General features: G+C 36.6%; 1 protein-coding gene across 1 annotated transcript in view; it reads right to left on the reverse strand.

Annotated features, from left to right (window-relative positions):
- MAN1A1 (mannosidase alpha class 1A member 1) overlaps positions 1-18251 on the reverse strand; it is a gene marked incomplete at its 5' end in the record, with an annotated part of 134595 nt that overhangs the window by 82198 nt on the left and 34146 nt on the right. Inside the window, 2 exons of the mRNA XM_084285202.1 lie at positions 5677-5792; positions 16523-16619. Coding sequence (XP_084141328.1) covers positions 5677-5792; positions 16523-16619 — 213 coding nt within the window. The remainder of the gene's footprint in view (positions 1-5676; positions 5793-16522; positions 16620-18251) is intronic.

Below are 18251 nucleotides of genomic sequence, written 5' to 3' on the forward strand. Positions count from 1 at the left end.
AAACAATTTCTGTCTGTTTTCTCATGGGAAATCACCCTTACTTATAAACACAACATTTGAAGCAAGACATAATTTTATTTATCTAATAACTTCCACCCAGCACTCAGCAGCACTGGTAGTTGCTCTGTCACTCATAATTCCATTGGAGAAACTACCATGTGCTTGTTACGTGGATGAATAAGTATTCACAATAAGCAGGTCGGCTGAATTTATACTTGATAGACTTTACTCTTGGTTTTTGTAAAGATCCAAATGAGGCTTCAGTCCTACCATATAATTTAGTCTTTGTTATTGGGCAGATTCATTTCCAACCTTTTTTCCTTCAGTTCTCCCATTTCCTGTCTCATCAAGAGTATAATAAAGTCCCAGTCACCTCACCCCCATTTCCATCCTACGTACATGGAATGCAGCTACATGTGCACACACACATACCTCACTGATCCATCACAAACAGCCCGTGTCCTGCAGGCTGTACCCAGCTGTGTGAGGTAACTCCAGGGATCCTACACTGAACAATACTGAATAATGTACATAATTCTAGACTAACAAATGGGCACAAAGAGCCACATTTCAAGTGAAATGAGTTGTACTTGTAATTAACAATAATAACATTCTTGTCTTTAAACACAAAGGTTGGGAACAACAACAAACCTTAACATTTTCAAGTAGTCCAGAAAGTACGAAAGAGACATGAAGAGTATTACAATAGCTTACTCTAATCTCCTGTAATTAAATAACGTTTCAACTACTTGCAACTGTAGAAAAAAGTTTCATTCACAGTCCACAAATTAAATTTAATGGCAGTTTGTTAAAACACTTAGTTCCCATTGACAAGGGAAACAATTTTAGCAACCTTTGTTGCAAGTATCAAAGCCTGGTTACTGCACAGCATGCTGTTTAAGCTTACTGATGTCCCCATTTAGCAAACTGTAAGACCTTAAACAGGAACAAAAATAATGTCACTAAAGGCATTAACTAATCCCCAGCAGAAAAAATTGCATTTAATAATAAATTTGCCAAGACTTCCTTTTAGTCCATCAAAATAATGTCTTATTCATAATTGAAACAAAATAAAGTCACTCTGAAGTCTGGTATTTAGAGTGTACGAATAAGTTATTTGGCAAACTTGTAAATGAGAAGTCCCACAAATTGAACCATTTTCAAATGCTGGCTTTCTTAAGCTTCCTCACAGACCCATTATACTTGAAGTCCATTGACTCTCATTTTTTTATTATTATTATTTTAAATAGGAAAGCTATCTTGTTGCAAATTGTTATATCAGGGAACTTTCCAGTTTTCTCACTTAAACCCTCCCCCAACCCCATGAACAGTTTGGTTTCAGAGTGCTGGAGGACACAAGCCTCAACTTATCCTTGCTGTCTTATGCATCCCTTCTCTTTTTGCAGTCCCCAACTCATTTTGTACCTATCTTCAGCAGCAAACAATGGAAAGCCTTTCATCCGTTCCCCAAAGCACAGCATCCACTCTTTTCTGAGTAGATGCATCCTGTGCAGCTAACATGGAAAGATATCTGTGATGAGACATAATGCACAATGAGTCAGTGCTCACACGAAATGTTAATTAAAGTCAATTAAATTATATCCACACAGCTAGAACTACCGCACAGGCTGCTACCACTTTCATCTGACTTCGTAATCATAACTTCCTGCCATCCTCCATTTTAGGCCAAAATGGGGAGCGGCGAGGCAAACAAAGCAAAATCTGCTAAAAAAAAAAAAAATCAGCAGGAAAGTTATTTTAGTCTGAATTCAAATTCAGCTTTGAGAAATCTTCTACTAGATGAAACCGTTTCCCCAGCAAGCTTATTGCTTTCTGCTCCATACCTTGCCTCCCTTCTGGTCCTGCCTGATGACACCCGCATCAGAAGGCTAAGCAGGTCACAGCGTGAATCCAAGCACTGTCCCACATATCCTTTAATTGGCAGCACTTTCTGCTCTGGTTTTGGACCCTGCTGTTCCAGCCAATGCCCAGGCACACTTTAGGACATAGGTCAAGGACTATGTGCTAAGGGCAAGTCTGTCTTTCTTCAGGGGAAGTTCAGCAGGGCTAGAAAAGAGGCCTTTAAGCATTTAATTTAGGAGTGTAGACTCCCTTCCTCAACTTCCTAGACTAATTCCACCTTCTGCTGCAGCTCTGTTCTTTCTACCCCAAAACAGAAAACAAAAGCAAGCCTCCAGCTAGCCCCAAGCCTTCCCTACATCACCCCCTGCCCTTTCCTCTGTCTTGCCATAGCCTGCAATTCCTGCTCTGCTCAGGGCAGGGGGACAGATCACCTAGCCTCTCATCCTAAAGAAGTTGGGGTGTCCAGGTATAGAAGCGAAGCACCATCAGTTCAAGTACTTAACAACTCCGAGTCCTTCACTGTTGTGCCAAATGGCCCAGCTCCTCCACCACTACTTGCCGACTCCTAACACCTCCATGTGTTTCCTTGAGATCCCTCTTCCAATCTGTCTTCCTGAGGATGAACTCATTTTGGTTCACCCCCTTGCACTGCAGTCTGATAGCTTTCCCTCCCTGGCATGAAGCAGAATTTGGGTGGTGGTACAGAAACTCTTTCAGAAAGCTATGAATGCTGTGTGTGTGTGTACATGCCCTAAAGCAAATAAGGAAAAAAATAAAAATAGAGAAGCACACGGTGGTGTGTGGTTATAGCTAGGAAACAGCCAAGTTCCCTAGTGATCCCATAAAATACAGCCTTCTTTTTCCTCAGTTGTAATGCATGCTGAGGTCAGAGCTAATCCTCAGTTACATTAATTGAAGATCAAAGATACACCTCCACACACATGAAGCTATTTAATGAAAAACAGAGCAGACACCCATGATGCAAAGACCATGGACTCTGCCACTACTAAGCATCAACCCTTTCCAGAGCTTGAAGTACATTTAAATTTCTCCAAACATCAGCAGAACAAGAAAATGCAACTTACTTCCTGAAGAATCACTTACTTTCCCTGAAATTTCATCAGTTAGAAGAGAACAGATACTGAACACCACAATGTTGGTATCTCAGCTTCAAAACCAAAGGGCTACCAGCCTCAGTTATAATAAAAGTAGCCAAAGCAAGTTATTCTCCAAAAGAGGAAGCTTTCAAACATGTCCACTCACAAGTTTACCAAGAAGGGTGGCACTAACTTATCTAGAATTTTCTTCCTAAATCAAAACTTGTTTGCCTTTCTGAAGAAAGCAAACTGAAGAACCACACAATTAATTTGCTGAATGGCAGGACTGAAATTTATCAAGTGAAGCAATGATTGCATTTCCCACTACAGCATCTTTATTCTGTAAATCCTTTTATGTTGATATACTTGTGGCTACTTTACAAAGTGAAATTTGGTAACTTTTATGATCACATGATGAGAATAATCTGCTGCTAGCATAGAGTATGTTTCACACACTCTATGTGAAACATTATGAGTTTTTAGAGATGATAACTTGCTTTGTCCAGCTGCATTACAGTAGAATATAAACAGAAAAGACTGTCACAGATCGCACTGTTATTTTTGTAAAGAACATCTTAAAGAAACTTCCAGATTTAGAAGGCATAGTTCTAAGATTAAATGTATACAAAAAATAATCCTATTTATACAAACGAAGGCCAACTGTGCTTCCCCAAAAGCTGATTAAGCAGTCACTGCTCAGGAAATGACCCAAAACATCAACAAGAAATATGCTTTATACTACTTGCAAGAAGGAGCATTTAAGGATATGGTTTTGCATCACTTATTAAAACCTAAATCACTTCCATGGGAAAAGTGTTTCTGAAACATGAGAAGGTAACAACTTACAAAATATTAATTCAGAAAATGTTCCATAATGCTTGATACATGGCTACATTTTGTGTTTAAGCATTTAAAGACGAAAGACTCAGTTGTACTTTCTGTTAAATAATTTCCAGCTTTAAACTATAAGATAGCAGCATTTAAACTTCATTTTTAAAGTGGAAAACTAAACAAGTTTATTATTTTCAAACAATTCATTCATTAAATAGACTCTTTATTTAACCAATATAAAGTTAATAATCATAACAAATTACTAAAGTTGGTGTTGTAGTTACTTGTTTTAATTCCCTCATTCTAGTTTGGGAAAATAAATTTAGTCATTACTGATGCCAATGTAAAGTTCAGTTCTATATTACTATAAAGTATTATAAAAATAGTCATGTGAGGTGTTGAACTCAGGACAGCTATTTCAGATATTGTTTTTATCATACATTATCTATAAAGTAGTTTTGGTAAATCTGTTGGATTACTGCACTGAGCGACTAATGTGAAACAAAATTTAAGATATTTTGACAGAGGTTTAATGTTTAGATCAACAGGTGGAGCTGAAACTGTAGTCAACACCATCTATTAACAGAAGTACAGCAAGACTTATGTAACAATAAAGATTGTAACTTTAGCAACGTAAATCACTTTACAGGCTTTGTAAGATTCCTCCAAGTAGAGCTCTGTTCTTTCTTTAAAGAAGTTTGCTATTTTCTATGGTATTTTGTTCTTACCTTAAGCTTCCTAATACTAAGCTAGCAAGACAGGACTTTCATATTACAAACACTTCTCCATAAAAAAATTCTTATGCTCAAGATAAAGTTAGCATGTTGTTCAGACATCCGACACTACTCAGAAGCACAGTTTAATATTCTGTATTTACATTATTAATATAAACATAAATGCACTTTAAATTGCTGCTTATATAAACTATATAATATCCACTCATTAACTCCTCCTTCTTAAAATGATAATTAATTCTCAAGTATGCAAGAGAAGCTAATTAATGCTGACTTTTTGCATAACATATTAGAAAGAGTACTTTGTTTGCAGAAAGTGTTTCTACCACGACGCACCTAAACTACAAGAGGTTTAAAGTGTTTGGTGTACTGTGCCTACAATGCTTTACTACATTATTGGGACTTCTCTGCTCAACAGAGGTACTACATTAGCTCTCTGTACCCAGCAATTACACTATATATGCTTGACCATTAAAATAAAAAATAAAGACCAAAACCAGGATTTCTTGATTTAACCTAAATTTTACAGATGTTCAAGCTGTTCAGGGCTGGAACAGTTCTAGAATAAAAGTTTCATAAATTAACTTTGTTCTCAACTGCATATTTATCAGTTAATAGTATGATTTGTACATGCAGGTGTGATGCCTCCTATGACTAAAGCAGATCAGTCTGTGCTGAGCTGAGTTCAGTCTAACTCATGGGATTCAACTTCACTGGAATACACAAAGGATCTTAAATGATTACATATGGCATGTGCCTTCTGTAAATGCAAGTCTGACTTATGGAAGATTTAGAAAGCAAAATTGTGAAGCATTTGCAAAACAAAAAATGAATGCTTGCACTGAAGTCCTGATTCTTCCATCCAAAAAGGCTGTAAAGTTTGTTGCTTATTTTATAATGACAAATGCCCTGTTCCTTTCTCTTTGCTTCAGTTCAGGTGGTTGCCTCCTATCTACCTAAAGCTCTCAGACTGAAAAACTGCTCATAAGCAGCACAGTAAGTTCACTACATTTCTGCTTGCTGCCTTGTTTTATCCATCAATAATCTTAGTGCTGTAGTCTTGTACCATGCTTGCAATATTAGAATCCAGTCCTCAGTTGAACCCTGGATGCTAACCAGACCATTAAGTGTTAATCATTAACACTACTTACCACATTGAAATCTAAGTTTTTTTCAACCCAGTCCTTGGCTTCCTTGAATTCTTCTTTCATTTCCATGATGTACAGCGTATCAAGGGCATCCACTATTGTTGCTCCTTGAATGTTACCTGAAATAAATGAAGAACCAGTGATTTACTTTCCAACAGAAGGCTTTTCAGTTAAATCTAATTAATTTAAATTAACTCTATTTTCAAAATTCAGTTTTAATTAATCCAATTAAAAATACAACATATAAGCATTCAAGTGGGCAAACAGTATTTCACAGCCTTAATTTTGATTCCCATGCCACAACACAACATCATAATATTTAAGTATTTCTTCCATTAATGCTGTTTTGAAGAGCAGGTCTAATGCACTGCATTTTCAGCCATGGTATTGTATTTTTTAACACTGATGAAACAATTCACTGTAAAATACAATTCACAAAAGACAATAAATCTCATTGGGAAATTACTAATTCTTCCAGTTCGGAGTGAAAAAAAATAATCAGTTGCATTTTTGTTTTTACATTCTATATTTAGTAACATATGCAAAGCTTTAAGAAGCTAATAAGCAGGGATCACATTTCAGTTAAAACAGCCCTTTAATGAGTAACCTCTGATAAATATTTTTTCCGATAGTGCACATCACACCATGTAGCCTGCATAAGATACCATTATGGGGAACAAAGGCAAACTTGCACGCATCGGAATTTCTCAGCCAGAGAAATTCACCAGACACTGGTTTTCAGAGCAAGTTCCAGTTGTTTGGAAAAGTGGTGTCCTTCTACATCTTTTAAGGGGATGGATAGGAGTCAGCTTACCAGCATTCAACTGAAGTTACAAGATGAAGCATCGTCCATATGTTCACTTTGACATGGATCATGATCCTGCACCAAAAGGCTAATGTGGAGGGTGGGGGAGAAAATACAGCCACCCAAGTGATGATCCCATGTTTCCCTGAATTCTACGATGACTTCTCAAAAGAGCATTTTAGTCCAGGAAGAGTTTCTATTTTGTTAAGAGTTTCTGTTTCTGTTCTACTTACTGAGGAGTGTCAAAAATTCAGTTTTAGCCAATTTATTTGATTTTGTATTTATGAATTTGGCTCCAGCAATCTTCATTATTAATGCAAACTACTGTTGAAATATTCTTTAGAGACAACTCTAGATACAGAAGTAACTGTGTAGAATTGCGAAATAATTTAGGTTGCAAGGAACAGAGGAAGTCATTAGATGCAATCCTTCTCTCCCCAGCAGGGCTAATGACTTGGGTAGATAACTGACTACGCATTCAGGAATGGATTTCACTGGGTAAATAGCAAGACAACAGCTACAAACAACTTTACAGAACTTAACTATAATCCTGAGATGCTTCAGAAAAAAGTACGCCTTTTAGACTTTTATGACATATCATAATTAAATTACTCATATTTAATTACGAAATCCATTGCTTCAGTGAACTCCTTAGTGTTCACTGTCATCATGACATTATTCTGCTTCTTTATGAAATGGAGGAGTGATTAGAGACCTCCACATAGCAGGACTGACATCACTTTCTCAAACTTGAGCTTCCAGATAGAAAATACTTTCCCATTTTTATCATCCTAAAAAAACTAACAACTTGAGATTATCATCACCATTACTACATATATTTGAATCAGACACTTTCTCCTTTTTAGCAACTGCTAATTGCTTATACCATCCTTTTTGGAATGTCTGTTTCCTACTGTAAAGGAGGTCATCTACGTTTTCTCCCAGATATTCCAGTAACAAAACTACAGCATACTTTGGTAACAAGTACATATTGTCTTCCCAGAGCTTACTTAGAGCTTGGCTGCCCTTATGGCATAGTAAAGGAAGAGTATCTCTCTAAACCTGGCCAGGTAACTTGTATTTTTCCTGAGCTCACAAGAGAGTGACAATGACTGTAGAAAACTGATAGAGGGACACACGCTCAAGAACCTTACCACAATGGCTCTACAAATATTTAGTAACTCTGTACAGAAAAAGCAGCTTGTAGTGAACTTTTCAACTGAGCTCTACTTAAAGAAAAATTATCTATAACCTGATTTGCTTCAGTGGATTTTGATAGGCTCAGTGCAATGACAGTCTTTGCGATAATCCTCTTGTAATACAGCTAACACCACCTCTAAACAGTCGAGCTTTCAATTTTAAGGATTAGTACTTGAGTTGCAACTCACTACTGAGTCAGAAGTAAAAGAGAAGCACCCAGCCTTATTCAGAAACCACGCTTGGGCCCTCACACATCCTGTGAACCTTTTTTTCCCTGAATCTGTCCCACACAGAACAGAACATGGCCTGCTTTGAGCATAAACTTCACCCTGCAAGGCAGAGAGAAGAAAATGGGAAAAACTCCAGGGCTTGAGACAATGTTAGCCATTAACTCTGAAGGCTCCAGAAGACAGTTGATGTGAGAATTAAATAGTCAAGCTCGTCTCAAACAATTAGACTTCAAAATTCTTGACAAAAGATAAAAGAAAACAGAGCGTGTTGTTAAAGTGTCAGTCTAGAGGCCAGAGTTATGGCTTGTGACCAACCATAGTTTACAGTAAGTTAGCCAACAGGATAATCCAAAGTTAAGAGCATTAAGGAAATCATGCAGCTGAGCAGTTCATCTGCAACCAGTCACACAAACAAGGGGAAGTGGAGGAAAAAAAAAAAGGAATGTAATGAAGTTAAATGAACATTTCTCATTATGGAATAACAGCAAATATTTCACAAGCATATGCTATGCTTCTCAGAGTACACCAGATAAAGTATGAAATACAGCTATCACTCTTGTTAGCTTCTGTGCAACGTTCTCACGAAGTTACACAGAAATCAAGGTCTGCAACAATTATTGCTAGGCATTTAAAATACATGCTCATTTTCATATGACAGAACACTTGGGCAGGAGAATTGTTCTGTTATATGCCTAAAAAGCGGCTATACATCTGATTAACATCTCGTTTTACAAAAAAGTGCCAGCAAAGCTGTAATCTCCAAGTTAGAGTTTCACAGTTCTCCTAGGCAGGAGGAAGCTATCACAAGTAATAGCCTGAGCAAATTCATACCCCTGCAGTAGTTATGGATTTATTCCATAACTATATAAATATAAATTATTCCATAAACTATATAAATTTATATAATTATGGAATAAATTCCATAAATTCCATATAATTATAGAATAAATTCCACATTTATGGAATATATTATGGAATAAATTCCATAATTATATAAAATTATAAATTGTATACTCAAAGTGCAGAAAATGGACTGAAATTCATCAAATTTGAAGTGAATAATTGATAAGTGATAATCAGCTGTGCAAGCCTACCAAATAGAAACATATTAGTTTCTACCAAAACCTCCAAACCAAGTACTCCTATGTGCTCCATATTACTTCCTATGGTAAATCTGCTTCTGTTTTTATCTCTCCTCTTTACTAACAGCATCACTTGCTCCATGTAAGTGACTAAGAGAGAACATGTAAAATAGCCTACAGGCTGGTTAACTGAAGAGAAAGCAAAGGAAATCAGTCAACATGAATCGACACCGACTATCTAGCAGCAGCTAAAGAACATCCCCTCTCAAGTTTAACAATATGATATCTTTAACAGTGATCTGGAAGAAAAATAAAAGATTCTACTGCTGACAAGATCTGCAGATGATGAACAAAGACGACTGATTATCCAGTGTTTCAGAATAGCTGTATATGTATCACAGAGCAGTTTTAGCAGTTTTGTGTAACAGGTTGACTTAACAACATCCTTTTTATTATCTAACAATGCAAAACTATCCACGCAGAAATAGGAAAATTAGATTACATTAGAAAATGTAATGAAAGCCCCTCAGGGTTAGGTGGGCGAAAAGCAATAATAAAAAAACGTGGTCAGAGGATGAGTAACTTTATATGAGTTTCCAGGGTGACAATGCGGGGAGAACTGCTGTCCTTGGATGACAAGCTTATTAGCAAAGCTCTGTGACTGAGCTTATGTGGCCATATGGTTTAAGAACCACAAATGGATCATAGCCAAACTGCTTGCAGGGTGGGCCAAGAAGCATTTTTTTTTAATTTGTCTGTCCCAGGCTTTTAAACATGGCTTATACTTTTGCCAAGAGAGTCTGAAATAGAATACAGTCAGGATGCCAGAATCAATGCATGTTGGTGCATTTAATAGTTTGTTTACAACTTCCCTCCCATCCCTTGTATACCAAGTTTGTGTTTTCGTTTTCCAGAATATCCATGCTCCTTGCCATCACATATATTTGGATATACACACACACGCACATGTGTACATATATATGAATCAGATAAAGATTTGTGATCTGCAGGCAAATCAAACAGAACACTACTGGGAGAAGTTTCAGAAATCTGTATTAGTGCATTGCCTATAACAGGATGGAGGCCAGGCCGTATTGCTTTCCCCTTATCCTTGAAATCAACTGCTTTTCTTTTTCTGACTCAGTATCATACTCTGAATGGAAGAAAACTGTGGCAAAGTATGCAACAAAATTAGGAAGTGTGGAATGAATTATGAAGTGGCCCCAGGTCATGCTATACATCAGCTCTCCCACCTGTAATAAATCACCAACCAGCAAGCATCATACACCAGGATTTCTTGTTCTTGAATGAACATAAAAGAGGAGTAGAATGTTGCTAGTTATTTTAGAAAAACTTATATTTTTGTGTTTCTGAGATGAAGTAAGAAAATTAGTATGTGACATTTATATTAGCATTTTTTTAATATGATGGAAATTCAGCATATACTAATAAAGTATATCCCCTAAAAATGTGCAAGTGTTCAAAATATTTTTTCTCAATTACTGTCAGAAGTACTGCTTTAATGGCTACTTTGTACTTCCACTATTGTGGGAAAAAAAAAAATAAATATGCATAGTTGTATTGAAATTGCACTCAGCCCCACCCTGATCTTCCAGACCTTTCATTATCCTCACAGCCACCACGGCAAACTTCTGTTTTGTTACCTTCTAGTTATTGTAAGTTGAAGAAACTCAGACAAAGCAGATATTTTCAGTGAAAGCTTCCTTCAATTTGTCATAACAGACTCAAAATTCCAGTCAAAAATGCAGAAATATAATGTCACGTTTGTTTCTTAATCTACCCATTAAGAGCTGTTCAGATTTTCTTAACATGAGAAATAACATATATACTTTGTTATATATAGATACTTTTGATATAGATACTGTTACATAGATACTTGGTAATATTAAATGAGGGGAAAAGATAATCAATAAAACATGTTTTTTTCAGCTGTATACACATACACATTGTACGACAATAACTTTAAACTACATTTCTCTCAGTATATTCAAAAATACATATAGGTTTGCAAAAATTAACTTTTTGACTAGAGCTGTAGGTTTCTTAGAGCACTGTTTCAAAAGCTGACTCAAATTTTTAAACAGTACTTTCTTTTATTTAAAGTTGACTGTAAAGGCTCCTATCCAATATCATTAGCAATTTAAAGTGTCAAGAGTGATTAATTATTAAAATGTACCACGCCAAAACACAAAACTTGCTCAAATACTGGCAATCCCCCAGCAACACTTTCAATTTCAGTCACTGTTACCAGCTGGTAAGAGTGGGGGAAAAAAAACCAAAACAAAACTATATTCTTTTTTTTTTAAACAGATCTAGCTTCTCATTTGTGTAACACAAAACACTGCAGTGGTATTTCTAGAATACTCTTCTAATTTTCAGTATTTTGGAGATCTGTGCATTCTAGTGCCAGCTCTGGTGCCTTTGTATTTAATAGTCCTTGATGAATTTTTCCTCCATTACCTTGTCTACTTGCTTTCCATGGAAATCATTAGCATCCACCATGACTTTGGCACTTGTACAGCTCAGCTACACATTTTGTAATGAACCACCTTCTTTTGCTTGTTCTGAACATGCTTCTTCTGTAGATCTGATATTTCAACCCTATCCAGAGGGTGTTGTCCCCAACAAGGGACCATAAATCCTTATTCACACCATCTATGCCACTATTTATGGACATCCATATATTACAACAAGAAGTTTTCAATCTTTACTACCTATTTTGCGTTTCACTAGATTCATATCTCCCATGCCACTATGTGCCAGTTTAAATTTAGGTATATTAGAACCCATTTGCTATTTTAAAGTGCAATTATCATCTATCAGGGAAATCCCTCTGGGTTCACAGAATTGCTTGCAGTTTCCTATTGCTTTAACTGCCTTGGGTAACTTGTTATCCTTGCCAAGCTGTCACTCTGTTCATTTGATTTTCCAGCGCTGTGATAAGTAACTTGAGAGCATGGACTCAGCATTACTGGAATAGTACTGGAAGAGGCCATTATTAATAACCCTGAAAAACTCTTTTGGAAATCTTAAAAGGCAATAAACTTCCTTGCCTTCATATTGACCTGCTTAGTTGAAAAAACAGTAGTTTTGAAGCAGAGCCTCCTTCCACAAATACTGTGCTGAGCCATTCATCCACATATCTGCTGATGCTATTCTTCCGACAAGTTTCTATTAATTTATTGGGGAAAGAATTCAGGCTCACTTCCAAAATTAAGACTGCATACTGAAATCTGTAATTCCAGGGACTTAAGCAGCAACAGCGAAAATAAACAAGGGTGGGGATGGAAAATATTGAAACTTTTTAATTTTAATTCATATGTTATTTAAATACATGTAAAATTAATTTTTGTGAACTATATTAATAAACTACCAGTTTAAAAATCACACATTGGTGATCAATGGAAGACAGTTTTGAGTATGAATATTAGCAGCCTTTAAAACTCTTCACACACCTCAATACTCTATTCAATAAACTTCAAAAATCAGTTCCAAGTGGGAAGAGCAGGATCTTGCTAAACCATAACACTTCAGCCTTGCAGCTTGTGAGTATTAAAAGCCTCCCCTTATCCCTCTGGAAAAGGTCCCTTTTCACTGGCAGAGACTAATTATACTATACCCACAAGTTACATTATTATTAAACTTGCAACGCTGTACATGAAATACAGTTACAGAAAATTACACAAGCCCTTTAGTAACACTTGCTTAAGCGCAGAAATCACTTCTAGAGAAAGGTATCCACCAGCAGTGCTCATTAGTTTTAAGATCAGTACAGAAGGCTTAGAGAAGAATAGCTCCAGGGCCGGGATGAGGGTGGGGGAGATGAATGGGAGATTAAAAAATAATAATAATAAATTAGAGTTACAAAATTGTGATTTTACCATTCTACCTTTCTTTCTACCATTCTACTTTTTTTTTTTTTTTTTTTTAATAAACTTAACACTTACACAGGGGCTATATTCTACCAGGCAGGAACAATTAGGACTTATAAAGAAGAATGAGTACACAGCAAAAGTCATACCATTATAGACGACACACACAGGTAGGATAAAAAAAAAAAAAAAAAAAAGTTTAGCAATTCCGAATTACTAGATTAGTCTAGGAGCAGTTGTACACTTAACCTCGTGGAACTAAAATATTAAGAATACTACCAAGACAACAACTGATGTATTTTAAGTTCTGCCTTTTCAAATAGTTGTTACTGTAACTGAATTATTTGCATTTGGTGTAAACAATTACAAAAAAAAAAAAAAAATGTTAGTTACCTGCTAAGGTAACATGGTAAAATCTGAAGTGACAAAAGAAAAATCTAAACATTACATGGATAAGCTGACAAGACTTAGCAATGGTCACAGCCAAGTATTAGGCTTTGGCTTCATCCTGACACAAAAATATTTCAGCTCACTGTATGCTTAAGCCTTTCCCTAAAAGATCACAGAGTGTGCACACATGAGAGGAAGTAAGTTCTGCAAAAAACAGAGCAGGATGTCTAGTCATATACATCTACAGTCCACCTTTCTAAAGATTTCCTCAAGCTTATCAATACACCTCCCATTGCTCACATATGCTGCTCACAGAATATCTGCAAGACCAAGGTAGGTCCTTGTCTTCAAAAGTCTGCTTCACAGGCTTAAGAAAAATAAAATGGCACTTCAAAGCTCCTCAAGAAGTCCTCGTCTCCAGAAGAGCTCTACTACTCTTAATTTGTGTGAGTTGCTAGATCAGGATGCTTTTCCTCCCCAAAGATCAGAACCATCTGGGCTTCTAAGCAGCTTTCTCCTGTCATCATCCTGCTGGCAATATTCCTCTTCCCCCTAGCCTAACAACAGCATCACGTTGCATTAAATGCGTTGTCAAATCCACAATGGTATTGCCGAAGTCACATCAATGTGTAATTGAGCTTGTTAAATGCCTGCGTTATTTTTGTGTCTCAGAGCCTTCAAGACAACAATCATGATAATCTACCTACAAAATGCCTCACCATTCTAGTAAGGAGTGAAGCATTTATACTTCCAAAATTAAGCTTAGAAGCAATATAATTTGAAAATTCTCCTCCTGTGCCCGAAGTACTATACTGTCTATAACCCATACAACATTAAGCACCAGTGAGCCACAGTATTGGAACCTGCTAATCCCCACATGATACTTTGAGATACTGTGAGATACTCAGAGTCTCCAACCAAGCCTTAACAGACATTCCCAATATATTTCAAGTACTGCAGAGGCACCAATTAATTAACAGGAGGGGACGAGTTCAAAATTAACCACCTAGCTAATGAAGTATGCTATATATTACTGCTGTTAAAACCAGAAACGTTTGAAAAAAAATTTTTTTGAAGTTTTTGAAAAATGAGACCTAAAAGCAAGAAGAAAAGACAACCATGGCAAATTAGAGATTGTTATAATGGCTGTCGGCAAACTGAAGGTCTTACTTGACTTCTGAGGGTTGCGAGGAAATTCAAGGCATTGAGAGCTGGAGGTAACCTATTGTCAATAATTTAATTCAGAAAAGAAACCTTGTTTGGCATTCCATGAGTTAAAAGAAGTTCAACTGTTTTTTTTTCCTTTTGGTCAAAAAAGTCAAAACCAGTTCATCCTTTCATTCCTTTACGAAAAAGAAAAAAGCGTTTGAGGAATTTAAACATGAAGGTACTGACCAGATCTGGTGATCTGAGGACGCTATTACAGAAACAATGATTTGTTTCTAAAAAACAAGAGGAGATTAAAGATTCAGGAAAGGGTAGTTCATGAGACAGCATGGCTGGTAGATATGCTGCTCTTCAGTATTTTGTAAAGAATTACAGTGGAAGAGAAACAATATTTATTTTGATTTGCCACCAAGATCAGCAAGAGTGGAGATGTTTCTAATCTCCTCAGCAATAAGATCTTATGCTAGATACCACAATGATGAAATGGTCTGCATTTAAACTGACTCTTGGCTCTTATTCTTTGAAATGCAGTTTTATTTTCAAATTCAAGACTTTTCCTGTTGCACACTAAACAGTACCTTCAGTAACTTATTCTTATGCTGTATCTGCAGTGTTTCTACTTAAGAATTTCACAAGTCAATACACCTACTTCTTTTTCTGCAAATCCATGCAGTACCATTAGGAACTCAAATCACTTAAATTTTTATACCACTTCTGATGCCAATGAAACTAGATTAAGCATTTTAATTTTCAAGACATCATGCAACATTTTGTTGTCCTCTAAGAAAACAAAACAGGCTTGCATTAAACAGTTACTTATATCTGATATTAAACTGCAAAACTATCAATAATCTGAAAGATGATAATCAAACAATTTTAGTTTTACACATGAAAACAGAAGCCCAAGTTAACCCTGAAGTTCACCCAAACTGCTTTGGTTTCAAACACCCAATTCATATTTTAAAGTCCAATATCTAACTCTATAATTACCTAGTAAAACCTTTTTTTATGTCACCTTAGCAGTGCAGCAACATCAATGTAGATGTTGTATTTTCACAATTATTTTTGTAATCACAACTGCTGTCTCTTAGCAACTTCCAAATATAGTTGAGAATTTGATAAGTGCTCTATTTAAGCTGTTTTAGGAACTGTTCCCACTTGAAAATGTCTTTTCCACACAGTCAACAAAATAATTTCCTGTTAAAACCAAAATAATATATTGACTTTTTCCCCAGCTTTAGAAATTAGTTAATTTTTTCAGCTTTCTGTTTGGAAAACAGAATTTATTTGAATACAAAGATTGCTGTTAAACTGCTTAATTGATCATTTCTCTGCAAAACTGAAGATGACGACTCATAGGACTGCTTTCTCACACTTTGGAATTCTGGTGCCCTTCAGCTGCTGTTTATCTAAGCTCTGTCCCACTAGCACATTAAAAAGCCTTGCCTCATTACACTGGATTTCTGCAGTGTGCCTCTCCTACTGGAGCTTTTCAGCTCCATATTTGTCCTAAACTGATAACAACTTGGGTGTTATTTAAACATCTCCTGTGTAACATTTAGAGGTGCAAATAATGTTTATATTCATGAAAGAAAAAGCCTGTTAAGGGAGCCTGAGTGATAGGGATTAACAAATTTCTTCAAGGAATGGGCATAAATTGCAGACAGCTTCAGCTGCCTTCATGGCAGTAGAGATTACCAAGTAACGATGCTTGTTTCTTGTACCAGACTTTTCTGGAGCCCCTTCCACCTCCCCCCTTACAGATTTTGTTTCATGCTTACTGAATCTGGTGTCGAAAAGTTCCACTTTATATGAAAAATTTTAAGGTAGGGCAGTGTTTAATGCAACAAAACTATTTCTTTATCATGCAGCAAAACATTTCATTTATTCTCATTCAGAAAGGAATCTATAAGAGTTGTAGACAGCATGACCTTCATTAATTGTTATTTTCAATACATAAGTAAGAAATACCACACTGCATCACAAAGGCTAGAAAGAACACGTGTTTATCACCTATAATCTTTTCAGCTGATTTACTGTTTTATGCTAACGTCACTAAGCACAAAAATACACTCTACTCACCAAATAAATTGCTTGAATGTCCTTGCTTAGATATGGGTTTCAGTTCATTTAATCCCCATGCGTAACGCTTATAATTATCCCAGGCATGTTTCATCATCTGCGGGGAAACAAGAGCAGGATTAAAATGTTTATTTTGCAAGAAGCCACAGCAAATACTGTCTTAAGAATACTCTCAATATTAAATATATTTAATACAATGCTTAATTATATTTGTGTTCTGTGCATCAGAACTATGAAATATTTTACACAAGAATAGCAGTAGCACTGTTTTCCGGATGGTAGCAGCATGGTTACCCTAAGAGCTCTACATCTGTCAGATCTGCCTCTACTGCTATCTGTACACTTATGATCAACATAGAAACAAAAATGAAATTTATTAAATGACTTTATCGCGTTATACATTAATTCAAATATTGTTTTCTTTCCCTTAAGAATACACCTCTTAAACTGATGAAAGCAAACTTTTTTTTTTTTTTTTTTTTAAGTTTTTGTTTATCCTAGAGCAGGAAGTTTTGTAGTCACAATTAAGAGCAGCCTACAGGAATTTTCGGTCTGGCAGAGATTTTCTTGCATAAAACTAAGGTGGTTCAAACTCAGTACAGCTAATAGAAAAATGAAGTTAGAATAGACAGGGAAGGCATCTAGGAAAGGTTTTGAGTTTGTTATGATATAATCTTGTGCGACTATAAGTGCTACTGTATGCCTCTGTAGCTATTCTGCATATAATTTTGCACAAACAGCCAAGAACTTTTTCAGCTAACTAAGCTTGATTATGAAGATGCTTCTTCCATACAGAGATGCACCACAAATAAATACTGCTCTGGAAAACACCCTTGGGGAACCCAGCACAGCAGCTCTGCGATACGAGCAGAGGGCATTCTCGTCAGAAGCGGGCAGCAGACTCACCAAGGACACTTCACACCCTCTCCCTACCACAATCAGCCAAGAGCACCAAAGGGTGCCTTTTGGCAGTGTTTTGGGTGAACCTGTCCCTCTGTCCTGGTTTCAGTTAGAACAGAGCTAATTTTCTTCCTAGTAGCTGGTAGAATGCTACGTTTTGGCTTAGGATGAGAAGAGTGCTGATAACACCCCGATGTTTTAATTGTTGCAGAGCAGTGCTTATACCCAGGAATGCAGCTAGGACAACGGCACAGCTCTCTGGGCCTGGTGGAGAACCACTGCCACTCCAGCAGGACCAACATCTCCCTTTTCCAGCAGCATCTTTAACGGGAAGAGCCTTCTCCAAGGACCACTACCAGCAGCCTGGCGTTACGTAAGAGGAGGAGAGGCTTTGGCTCCTGTTGTTTCCCCTCCCTCCTTCCACAAAGCAGAGCAGAGCTAGGAATGCCAGAGGTCATCTGCCAGACAAGAAGTGATGGTTTCAGACCTTTTCAAAGACACTGCTTCAGGCTGTCAGCTGACACCACTGCACTGCCCTTGCTTTCAGACCTCTTCTTCAGGCCACGTATGTCAAGGATAATTCTGTTAAACAGCGGTTATAATCTTATGTTTAAAAGCAACGGCCCTAGGACATGTTGATAACAGTAATCCTAAACTTTCTTCCTTCCTCTCCTTTGCTCAAATTACATAGAGAAATTATGTCAATTAAAAATCTGCATTAAACCAGACAATAATAAACGACAACAGATTTTCTAGAGTACTGCTGTGCCCCCGAGAAAAAATGTTTCTTCTTCATTTATAGAAGCATAAATGTGCATCAATCCTGCAG

Source organism: Netta rufina, assembly GCF_964035555.1.
Source record: "Netta rufina genome assembly, chromosome: 3".
NCBI lineage: Eukaryota > Metazoa > Chordata > Aves > Anseriformes > Anatidae > Netta > Netta rufina.